Source organism: Hydra vulgaris, chromosome 03 (genome assembly GCF_038396675.1).
Source record: "Hydra vulgaris chromosome 03, alternate assembly HydraT2T_AEP".
NCBI classification, from domain to species: domain Eukaryota; kingdom Metazoa; phylum Cnidaria; class Hydrozoa; order Anthoathecata; family Hydridae; genus Hydra; species Hydra vulgaris.
Window position 1 is genome coordinate 61,213,449 of NC_088922.1, and position 13,000 is coordinate 61,226,448.

Consider the following 13,000-nt stretch of genomic DNA (forward strand, 5'->3'; position numbering starts at 1 on the left):
AAAATTTATAATAAAATAAAAACTGTATAAATTGTAAAAATATATATTTCCATTATAAAAGAAAATGTTGGTAACTGATGTTCCAATAAGTCCAACAGAGTTATATTCATGCATTTACATACATATTTGTTAAAAAGATTTCTACTTTTTTATCAACATTGATGCTTTATCAAACTTTGGTATGTTCCTTCTATGCTGTTCCACTACTTGGAAAAGGCACTGCTTTTGATTTTCATCCCGTGTTAGACTTTGATTAAAGTCAGTAACTAGTTTAACTGACCTTTTCGCTAAATCGTTAACAACTTTTAGATCCTTTTATATCCCAGATATGTAGTTAAACTCATAATTTTTTAACCATTCATTGGGGTATAGTGAACGCCACTTAGTATTTACTTTCAAAAGATCAAAAAGAAGCCTGGAATTTTTTCCAGTTAGAGAGCTCACTTTCACGTTTTGATTCATCTGTGGCATTACTGGCACTCCAGTTTCCATATTTTCATCATTTATTTTTTTCAGAATTGTTGAAGCAATTTTCTTTTTTTCATGGGTACGCACAGATCCTGAAACGAGGGCAAAAGGTGCAACTTCTTCACTTAGGTACCATAGGTGTCTTGTTTGAGCTATCAAAGCTGCTTCTGCTACTCCTGGGTCAATTTCTTTAAACATTTGCATATTCTTCCAAAACTGTAGGTCGTTGATAGGAGCATCTATGGTGTTAAAGATGTCAACCAAACTCTTACATAGAATAAGCATGTAAATAGGCGAAAGCGATGCAACTTCTGGATCATATTTTTATCATAACCTAAGTGCTCACTGAACGCATACATTTTAGCTGCATATAGAATGTTTGCCATCCATCTAGCGTGATGGAAAGCTCCTGGCTTAAGCCATTGTTCTCCCTTTTTCACATTTTTCTCACCAAGGAGTAACAACGGGACATAAATGCATTCCCTATAATCATCTCTTATAAATGTATGTTCTTGGAGGGACAGTTTAAGAAAATTAATCATATCTTCTTTTTTGGATTTCAACGAACGTTCATTTACGTCCAGCAATTTAAAATTGTAGTTCTTTTGAGGGATTGTGTCCCAAGAGTTCTTTAATTTTAGAAATTCTATATTGGTTGGGCCTGTCGTTGGGCCAAACAGGTGTTTCCATACAGACGACAAAATAATCTCAAAGATATGGTGGCGACATGATAAATAAAGCAGCTTAGAATTCAACTTTTTTTCTAGAATGACAGAAGCTCCATTTTTCCATCCTGAGTTGGAAGCTGTGGTATCAAATACCATACCAATGATAGATTTGTTCAACTCCCAGTCTTTAAAGAGATCAAAGCTTGTCTCTGCTTGAACTAATCCTGTCCCATTCATGATTTTTGGAATGCCCAGCAACTTTTCTTCTACATAATTTGGTGCACCTGCAACTAAAACACGATTTTGCCACATACAATCCTGTTAATTACTATACAATTCACTACCATTAATTCTGTTGATATATATGTTTGTTTAGTGTTTACCAACTTGAAATGTATGGTATAAAAAATTACATTAAATATAGGCTTTTATATGGTAAAAAACCATAAAAACACATAAATTCTATTAATTCTACCGCACGGTGGCAACCTTAAACGTTAATTCAGACTTAAAAAAATTTAACAATATGTTTATATAAACAATAGCAATGGGAAAATTGTCAGGGAGCAGAAAAAATCGAAAAAAAAAAGTTTTCTCCATTAAATTACGGAACGCCCTAGAGTACACGAAATAAATGTGAAAGAATAAGCACGTTATTTTTTTTCATTGGTTGTATTAAAATCTTTTAAATTGTTGTGTATTTTGTTTACAACGTGTTGTGGTTTCAAAAAAATATGTTAGTTTTAGGATTTAACTTGAAGTTAGTTTTAAAAATGACGTAAGAGAAAAAATTATGCACAAATATTTATAAAATCCTTATAGTACTATAAGGATTTTGTAAATATTTTGCTATCGAATTGAAGCAACTATAGTAGCTTCAATTAGGTAGCAAAATCGTTGCAAATACATCCATACACCATAACCTAAGCCTTTCACTAAGGGAAAGCGCAAAAATATATGGATTTTCTCATAGTTTTGTTGCAAAAGTTAGAAACAAACATGGTTTTCATTCTTTCAAAGCACAAAAAGTGCCCAACCGTTCTAAAACTCAACAAGCGCAAAAACACGCGGCAGAAAGTTGTATGACAATTTTATTTCTAAAAATTTCTGCATTATTGAAGATGATGAAACTTATATCAAGTACGATCATCAACACAAGACATGACAAGTTCGCTAAAAAAGCTTTGATTTGGCAAGCTATTTGCAGTTGTGGCAAAAAATTAGCACCTTATATTTCTCAGTTCACTTTTTTCGGTCAAATGTATGTTAAAGAATGTTTACAAAAACGCCTTTACCTCTCCTTAAATCACTCAATAACAGACCTGCGTTCTGGCCTGATTTAGCTTCAATTCATTATTGTAAACTAGTTATGGAATGGTGTAAAAAGAATAATGTGAAATTAGTGCCTAAAACAGAAAATCCTCCAAACTGCCCAGAATTGAGAGTTATTGAAAAGTACCGGGCTATTATTAAAAGAAAAAAACAAAAAAGCTTTGCAGAAATATTGAAGATATTAAAATGTCATTTAAAAAAGCATCAAATAGTTTTGATTCTTATTCTGTGTGCAAGCTGATGTGTACCACTAAAGCAAAAGCTCGAAATTTCCCGCAGGAATAATTGATTTTTTTTTTTTTTAATGTTTGATCTTCTTATATTATTGTATTAAAATTATTACTTGGTTCGAAATAAAAATCGAGTACTTCTTTTTAGTTGTTTTTCTACTTTCACATTTATTTCGCGTACACGCCTTTTATTCTCCATGTATAACAGTTGTATATGATATAAAACTTGGTAAAATATAGCATCTAAAATAGATTTGTTACTTTAGAGCATATTATGTTTAAGTTGTGCCCAACAAATACTACTTTTTTAGGTGCACTTTTAAATGCTATAACTTTTATGCTTAATCAACTTTTTTAATGGGTATATGATATTACAACCCTTATAATCAGTTAAGTTCTAATCAGATAAGTTACAACCTTTAAATATCAGAAACACGAACCTTTGACATTTAGAACAAAGACCCAAACTTTTGTTGGAATCCCACAATTTTCGATTGATAAATACTTCCTGCTATTCAAGTATTAAAGGAATATCCTCTAGAAATCCTAGATGCGGATGCTTTTTGGAATCAAAACTATTTTTTTTTTAATAATCAGTTTCACCTAATTAAAAAGAAAAACGAAAAGGATTTGAACATAAATGTTTAAATAAACTTAAATAGCATTGCGATTATTTTGGAGCCTCTAAATTGTTTTTGTATTTTTAATCTAGAAAAACGGAATCAGGTTAAAGTACCATCACCTTTTTACAATTGACAAAACATTTGAAATTTTTTATCAATGATAAAAAAAGCAATAACAGCAGATTATGCTAAAAAATATTTATGCGTCATGCAACCCCTCTCCCCCAATAATAATAGAATAAAACTTTTTTCATTTTAAAATTTTATAAAAACTTAAAAGTAGCGTGGTATTAATAAAAAATAAAAGCTTTAATGTTATCCAAAACCTACGCTAAATTCATTCCAAAAAGAAAAAACAATAAATTATATTCAAAACTATAGAAACTGAAAAATGCCAACAACTCAAACATTATTGGAAAAAAATATTGCAAAGGAAAAAGTTAAAATATTTAAGATTTTTTCAAACATCGCAAATTATCTTAGAGCGTAGAAATATCTGCATAATGCTTTAAAACAAAACAAAAAAAATAATTAATAAATAAACAGTACAAGCTTTTAAAACTCGCACATAAACCATCAGTAATGATAAATTTTATACGTTTTTAAGTTATATTTACAATGAAATCTTTATTATAAGCGTTACACAAAATTCAAATAGAACTTAAAGAAGTAGATATTAAATTACCTCAAAACCATATTAAATCGAATTTGATAAATTTGATTCACAAAATGATCGCTGAACACATGGTTATTTTTTAAATCAAAATTATCGGAGAAAAAAATCGAAATTTACCTGTTGAAGCCACAATTATATTTTTATTATATACATGCAATAATTTATTTAGTACCTAAGTCCAGTTCTTTTGCGTCCAGATTTATCTTCTGTCCATGATTTCGAACGTTTACTAAATTTTTTTAGGTCCTGCGCAAAATTCGGATCAGCCATTTCCTGATAAGATTCGGGCGTACAATACTCCTGTAAAAAATGCGTAAAGTAAACTTTTTGTAAAATCATAACATTTTTTAAAAACTTAGATTAAGAACACTCTAGCACAATAAAAAGAAAATTTCAGAAACGACTTTTACATTCAATTGGGGATATGGACTTAAAAAAGGATAAAAATATAGTATAGGCAGATTTCTTTTTTGTTTTTTAAATATCATGCTTCAAACGTACGCAAAAATTGATTTTTTATTCATTTCAATCTTTATTTTCATTCAAAGCCTTTGGTATTTTATATATTTTTTAATATTAGAAAACTTCATCTAGTAAAACTCCTAGAAATATAAAACTACACGAAGGAAAGATAATTCTTAGGAACTGTTCATAAATTAAGTCACGCTATACATATTCATGCTATACTTTTTTATAAGGAGCTTTTCTTTGGCTTTTTTTGGAGTAATACTATTACAAATTATTTTATAATTGATATTTAATAAAATCTTTATTATTTTAATAAAGGGTTTTTTAACAGTTTAAATGAAGCAATTGCGAGTATCAGTCAGTATTACCATTTTTAGTTATTTCCAATAGTGGTAATCTGTAAAAATAACATTTTTAATGCATCAATATTAGGATTTAATTTATTTGTACTGTAACCGTTATATATATATATATATTATATATATATATATATATATATATATATATATATATATATATATATATAAAATCATAAGTTTAGCTTTAACTTAAAAATAATTTAAAGTAAGCATTATTAATTTTAATACATAATATTAGCATAACTTATGTGAAAGTAACTCATTTAAATATTTCTCTTATAGCAAAAAAAAGAGGAATATTTTTCACTTTCTTCGAGCTTACTAGAACCCTTACCCCATCTATTTAGTAATATTATATGATATTTTTCAAAAGTTATAATGTACACAATCATTTCATACACAACCCGAAACTCAACTTAACATACTGATGTTTACACTTACAGATGTTTGTACATAACGCTGTTCAAATAGAATTTTTACATTAAATATAAATGGCATATTACTATCCGTTTACATAAGATACATATATACATGAATTTTTTACACTTGTATAATCTCTCACTGTTAACTTTCCATGTCAAACATGCACGAGATAAACCTGTTATGCAAACTTTAGGTGAAGATTTTACAACATAAGAATTATTCTTTGAAGCCATAAAACCATAAAAACAAAAACAACTTCTTTATAAATATTACTCTCAACCCTCATCAAATTATTTACCACTACGATATTGATATTGGGTACGATATTGGGCTGCTTTTTGCAAATAGAGCTTACCTTCAAGAAACAGGCAACCACTTTATACACAATTTTTGTCAATGATTTTATTAACATACACAATTTTTGTCAACCATTTTGTTAATATACAACAGTTTTTTAATTTGTAATTTTCACCACTGCGAAACCATTTAGGTAAAGAAATATGATATTTATTAGACAATAAAAAAATAAGAATTTTATTAACAGCTATTGACTCAAAAACAGTTGGTATGTCTGATGTTGCTTCCAAAACAGTTGGTATGTCTGATGTTGCTTCCAAAACAGTTGGTATGTCTGATGTTGCTTCCAAAACAGTTGGTATGTCTGATGTTGCTTCCAAAACAGTTGGTATGTCTAATATTTCTTCCAAAACAGTTGGTATATCTAATATTTCTTCCAAAACAGTTGGTATGTCTGAAATTTCTTTCAAAACAGTTAGTATGTCTGATATTTCTTCCAAAACAGTTGGTATGTCTGATATTTCTTCAAAAACAGTTGGTATGTCTGATATTTCTTCCAAAACAGTTAATATGCCTGATGTTTCTTGACCTACTGTAAATAAATGACTTGATTTGTTGCATTTTAATTGCTGCATGTTTGAAATATGCAACATAATAGAATATTTACTCTATTACATTTTGATGCTAATAATTGCAATTATAATAAATACAAAAATACAAACCTTCAAAATTATTTCCAATGGAGAGTTGTGGGTAGTTTTAGCAACATGTAAGGTTATTTTTAGAAACATGTTAGTATATCTAAAACCTATTTCAGTATTGTGTTATTGGAATAAACTGAAGCAGGAAATCTCAAAAGGAATTACTCGAATAAAAAAAAAGCAACTATTATTTGACCATTCTAATAAAATAAAAAATATTTATACTGCAAACACAACTCCTAACCAAAACAAGAACTCAAGCTTTTATGCATAAGCCATAAAAAACTAGTCTCTTAATTTTTTACAGATCAGGCTGTGTAATTTAAGTAGGTCATGTACAACCATTGACTGCAATATACAAATTTGATTAGAATAATATACAATTTTGATTAGAAGGCTCTAATTGAGAAAAACACATGGGTGTTGTGACTTCAACTGATGTAAATCTACTTCAAAAATAATAAAATCAATTGAAAAGTTAAAAGATCAATTTTAAGAAATTCTATTAGATTCAAAAAAGAAATAACAAAAAAAAAGTTTTTCCTAAATTGAAAACTTTATTCTTTGCAGAATATCTGCCACATGGAATTGTCCTCGACCATCCATTGTATTCTTTACATTGGTGAAAATTTATCAAAAAATGTAGAAAAGAGTAAGAAACAACATTATGATGTGATAATGATTGAAGGTTGTTTTCAAAAGCAGGTTCAACTTTATTTACAATGCATTTTTGCACCTTATCTAAAAAGAGAAATAGCATCACTTGAAGATCCGTATTCCATACAACAAGGGATTAGCGGTTTTTAGATATAAAGAATAGAATCTGGAGTAAGAAAGCGGATAGCACAATAAAGAGATGCAACCTTAGCAGATGCTATTTTTGCAAGGAATTAAAGAGTGTTGGTTTTTCATTTCATTTTGTCATGAATTTTATATATGGTTTCAAAGAAATATCAAAAGTAAAAGTTAATTCTAGAAGATGAAGGGTAGATGACTCATTGAGTAAATTACCGTTCATAAATATAAAAAGATCTATATAGATTATTGCAATAACAAGTATTTGCAAAAAATTGAATTTTAACTGAGCTAAAGTTCAACAGCCACAGAGCTTGCTATATCAGAATCTTTATCAAGCTCAGATACCCTTTTCAAACAATTAGAGAGTGTTGGTTTTTCATCAAGACAAGAACAAATAGTAGTATCATCAGCAAACAATGCCACTTTAGATGTGAGAATTTCTGAGAGATTGTAAATGTAAATAAAAAGAATTTAGGGACAGGGAATTCCTTGAAGAACACATGAAGTTACAGGAAATGAAGAAGAGGGATGTCCATGAAGTACAACTTTTATACTATTAGAGCTTATGGAGAAGACCAGCATGCTAAACTTTATAAAAGGTTTTAGAAATATTGAGAGTAATAGCCCCAACCACTCCACATCTATCTAATACACAATAACATATTGGTTATTACTGTTAACAAATCAGCAGTAAAACAAGAAGATCGAAATCCTTATTGATGATTAGAAAGTAAGTTATTAGATTTAAAATAAGAGAATAAGTGCTTGTTTATTAAAGATTCAAAAACCTTATGATAGAAAGAAGGCTAATGGGATGGTAGTTAGATGGAAGAAGATCGCTAAAAGTTGCACTTCATACACAAAGGGAATGGAAAGAGCAATAAAAGCAAACCTGTTTATCACTACAGGCGTTGTAAAAATATATTCTTGAATCCCACAATGTTTTTAGGTAAATTTTAAGTTGTGTAAGAAAAATCTTGACTTACCAGCTGTAAAACCCTTAAAAAAACCAATGATGATCAAAACACTTATCGGAAAGAGAGATTTTGTCAATAACTTAAAAATTGGACACCACAGCAATGGTCAACTGTGATTTGGAGTGACAAGAGTGACTTTCACTTATTTGCACATGCAGAACAATATGTTCTAAGCATGTTTTAAGCATCTCTCACCAATTTGGTGAGAGATGCTTAAAACCTTTCACTTATTTGCACATGCAGAACAATATGTTTTAAGCAAGTTTTAAGCTCTCACCAATAGTTATTTGGTGGTGTATGTTTGCTGAAGGACAAAATGGTCTATGCTTTCTCAAAAAACGAGAGAAGACGAATACTGGTCTAATAATACAAACAAGTATTAGAAGATCATCTATTGCCATTTATCAATATTCATTATACAAAAACCTTTATGCAAGATGGCGCACCTTGCCTTTTCTGCCAAAATAGTTACGGCATGCTGTAACTATTTTGGCAGAGAGGTTTTTCTATAAAGGATGTTGATAAATGACAATAATATAAAAACATTTGTTTAGCCTCTGAAAACTCTAAATTTAAATCCTATAGAAAATCTGTCACAGTGAAAACCAGAGTTGCCCTTGCAAAAGTTACAACAGTTGATGCATTTAAAGACGCAATTGACTAGGTCTTGCTGCAAAAGTTAACTCCAGAATTGTGTAAAAATTTGTGCAATTCAATGGCCAAAAGAATTTTTGAAGTCTTGAAATTAAAAGGTTACCCATCATAATATTAACATTTGTTATCATTATTGACATCTTACTTGTGTTTAGTGTGTACATAGCTAATCAATCATAATATAAAGTGACATGGAATAATTAACAATTACTCATAAATAATATAGCAGGCCTTGTTAAGAAGCGCTTCGCAGCTCGCATTTTACATAAAAAATGACAATTTGGGTACACATTCTGCAGTTTTACATTAAAAAAGACTTTATTTTTGAATATTTAAATTATTATTTAATATTGTTTATGTGAAGTTTATTCAGAAAATATTAGGTCATAAAAAAAAAAGCATTTAACCACAACTGTGACAATTTTAAATAATTTTTTTTTAAAAGACCTTAAATTAAATACGATGTTAAAAGTTTAAATAGTTAAAAATAGAAATAGTAAAACATAAAATGTAAAACTTAGTTTCAAAGGAATCTAAAATAGCTTTGCAATATTTAATAAATTAAGAACTTTTTTAATGCTAACTAATTTATAACATAATACATAAATCTCATCATCGTAGATTAAAATATGTGAAAGCAAAATAAAAACCTAACTTTTTTAAAAAAAAGGGAGAAGTGCTTTTGTTTAAAATATATACATTATTTTCAACATCTTCACTTCCAGAAAAAATAAAGTTTATATAGCAAGATAACGATTAACAGATGACAATTGCAAATTATGAGAACCAGGAAAACAAGATGAATTGTCTGAATTCCAAAGAACTGATGTTTGAGGAAAAAAACTAGATGAATAAGAATTTTAGGAGCACCTAAGAACAGTCACAGTAAAAGGATGAGACTTAATTGAACAACGAGTAACACAAGAATGAATTTTAGTAGATGGCATAAGAGACGCTAGCTCTTTAGAGCAGTGCCCATTATAGTATTAATAATAAAAAGAAAGTGAAGCAACATTACAACAATGTGATATTGGTTGGGTCCAACTGTGTTTACAATTAGCTTTTGCACCTTGTTTAAACAAGAAAGAGCATCAATGGAAAATCCATCCTAGATATGGTAACAGTATTCCATATAAGGAAGGATTTGAGATTAATAGAGATGAAGAATAGAATCATGAGTAAGAAAGTGGCAAGCACGATTCAAGAGATGCAACCTTAACAAATGCTAATTTTGAAATCGATTTGATATACAGATTCCAAAAAGATTGGAAGTAAGAGTTAATCCTAGATGACGATGAGTAGATGATTCATCACGAACATTATTGTTCATAAATACAGATCTAGATTGTTGCGATAACAATTAGCCAGAAACAATTAAGTTTTATCTGAATTAAAATTTACTAGCCACTGAGAGCTGTATCAGAAGTGAGATCCTTTTTAAGCTCAAATGTCCCCTCCAAGCAATCAGAAAGTGTTGGCTTCTTATCAAGACAAAAATAAATGGTAGTATCATCAGTAAACAAAGCCACCTTAAATGTGAAAATTTCTGGGAAATTCTTGATGTCAATTAAAAAGAGTATAGGACCGTGGATAGAACCTTGAGGAACCCAGGAAGTTATAGGATATGAAGAAGAGTGCTGTCTGTCAAGGAAAACTTTTATACTATGATTGGTAAGGAAGGATTCAATAATCTTAAAGATGTTAACTGATACATTGTAAGAAGACAGCTTATGGAGCAGACCAGCATGCAAAACTTTACCAAAGGTTTTAAAAATGTTGAGAGCAATAACCTTATTCTCTCCACATACATCTAAAGCACAATAAAACTTATTGGTTATTACCATTAACAAATCAGCTGTAGAACAAGAAGACTGAAATACATATTGATGATCAGAAAGTAAGTTTGGTTTTCACCAATATCATCTCTTGATTCCACTATTTGAGTTCAATCTGATATAGCTAACAAACAGGTCGATCCATTGCTTGACATTTGTATCATCCAGCTTCTGTATCTAAAGTGATTTCCTGCTTAGACTCTTCTACAGCTTGTGGTCCGGACAAAATACCTGTTGTTGCCTTGCAGAGGTGTTCTCCCGAGCTGTTGTCTATACTTTTAAAACTATTTAACAAGTGCTTATCAGAGTCTTGTTTTCTAGCCTGCTGGAAAGTGGCATCTGTTATTCCTATTTTCAAAAATTCTGGAGAGCGATCTTACTTGTCTAACTACCGTCCCATTAGTCTTCTTACTATCATAAGCAAGGTTTTTAAGTCTTTAATTAACAAACACTTCATCTCTCATCTTGAATTTAATAATTTATTTTTGGATCATTAATATGGAATTTGATCTTCTTGTTCTACTGCTGATTTGTTAACGGTAATAACTGATAGGTTTTATTGTGCATTAGATAAAGGTGGAGAGGTTAAGGCCATCGTTCTTGACATTTCTAAATCTTTTGATAAAGTTTGACATGCTGGTCTTCTCCAAGCTTCAGATAACACCCTTTTTTTTCCAGCCTATTTCAGCCGTTATCGGAATAATTTAGATCTTCCTATATTTATGAATGGTAATGTACTCAATGAGTATATTACCGATCTACCCTTCATCTTCTAAGATTAACTCTTACTTCTGATCTTTCTTGGAAACCATATATCAAATCCATTGCAAAATTATTACTTGCTAAGGTTGCATCTCTTTATTGTGCTCACCACATTCTTACTCTGGATTCTATTTTTTATCTTTATAAATCTCAAATCCACTCTTGTATGGAATACTTTGCCATATCTGGGGCATATCTTCTAATGATGCCCTTTCTCTTTTAGACAAGGTGCAAAAATACACTGTAAACACAGTTGGACCTGCTCTTGCAGCCAACCTCCAACCATTATCACATCGTCGTAATATTGCTACTCTTTCTCTTTTCTACAAATACTATAATGGGCACTGCTCTAAAGAGTTAGTGTCTCTTGTGCATCAATAGTTTTAAAAGTACAGACAACAGCTCCGGAGAACACTTCTGTAAGACTATAACAGGTATGATGTTCAGACCACAAGCTGTAGAAATCTAAGCAGGAAATCACTTTAGGTACAGAAGCTGGAGTGACACGAACATCAAGCAATGAATCAACCTGTTTGTCAGCTATATCAGGTAAGATGTGATTAGTAGAATCAAGAGATGATATTGATAAGAATTTCTTAGCAAACAATTCAGCTTTGTCTTTAGAGTGAGATGACAAAATCAGAACCATACAAGAGAGGGGGAAGAACAGATTTGCCCTTATTATAGATACCATTAATGATTCTCCAGAAGTCATGAAAGCCTAACTTTTGAGATGATATACAAGATTTTGTGACCTGAGAATAATGGGCTTTGGTATTAGACAAAACTTTTTTACAATGGTTTTTAGCTATTGTAAACAGACACCTATTTTCTGGAGAATTGCTTAACTAATAGACATGAAAGTGATGGTTGCAATTGGATATTGCAGCAGCACAACAAGAGGAAAACCATAGAGAAGCCACGTAGGTATCTTGAAAGTATATTATTTGAAACTTTTTTTTTAAATACATTTTAAAAAGTTTTAATGAAAAAAGGTTTTATCATGTTTTATGAAAATGTCTTCAAAATTACAGTGTGTTTTTTTTGGGCCATGAGCATTACCAAGAAATGCTTGCCTTTAAAGTTTGTTTATTTGTATATATGTTTTTGAAGTTGATTAAAGTAGTTAAGTATGAATACAGCGCTTTACTACTTTAATCAACTTCAAAAAACAATTTAGATGTATTGTTAATGAAATACCTTTAAATTATATACTATGCTATTAGGTATTTCTTATAACAATCTATTGCAAACTGTTTTACAAGTTGCTAGTATAAAAGTCACTGCTAGTAAAACAAACCTTTTGAAAATCAAAACAAACCTTTTTTTGGTTAAAGAACTCTTTGTAACCACCCTCTAGTATATACATTTCTGGGTAATAAAGATTTGGATAGCAGTGCTGATGTATATCACGATCTTTGTTACGCAAAAAACGACTCCTAAAACACACAACTTTATTATAGGGTGTATAAAAATAAATTTTCAATCTTATATCAATAAATTGATTCAAATATTCTGAATTAGTTACATTCACGGAAGTTTACAAATAATACATGTACTAATCTTAAGTAAAAACCTTGCAAATAAAAGCTAATAAATATTTCGTTAATACTAATAGTAATATTAATCGTCCACAGCAGTAACAAAACGAACATTAAAAGTTGAATGAGTAAAATTACTAATAATGATAATAATAAAAGTGATAATAGTAACAATATTAACAATACAA

General features: G+C 29.8%; 1 protein-coding gene across 2 annotated transcripts in view; it reads right to left on the reverse strand.

The window, feature by feature from the left end:
• Positions 1 to 4,109: 4,109 nt before the first annotated feature.
• Positions 4,110 to 13,000, reverse strand: part of LOC100214595 (M-phase inducer phosphatase 1) — a 45,963-nt gene continuing 37,072 nt past the window's right edge. For both annotated transcript variants that reach the window (XM_065793911.1, XM_065793912.1), the window contains exons 16-17: positions 12,593 to 12,710; positions 4,110 to 4,297 (exon numbers count right to left, since the gene is read on the reverse strand). In XM_065793911.1, coding sequence (XP_065649983.1) covers positions 4,163 to 4,297; positions 12,593 to 12,710 — 253 coding nt within the window. In that variant the 3' untranslated portion in view covers positions 4,110 to 4,162. The remainder of the gene's footprint in view (positions 4,298 to 12,592; positions 12,711 to 13,000) is intronic.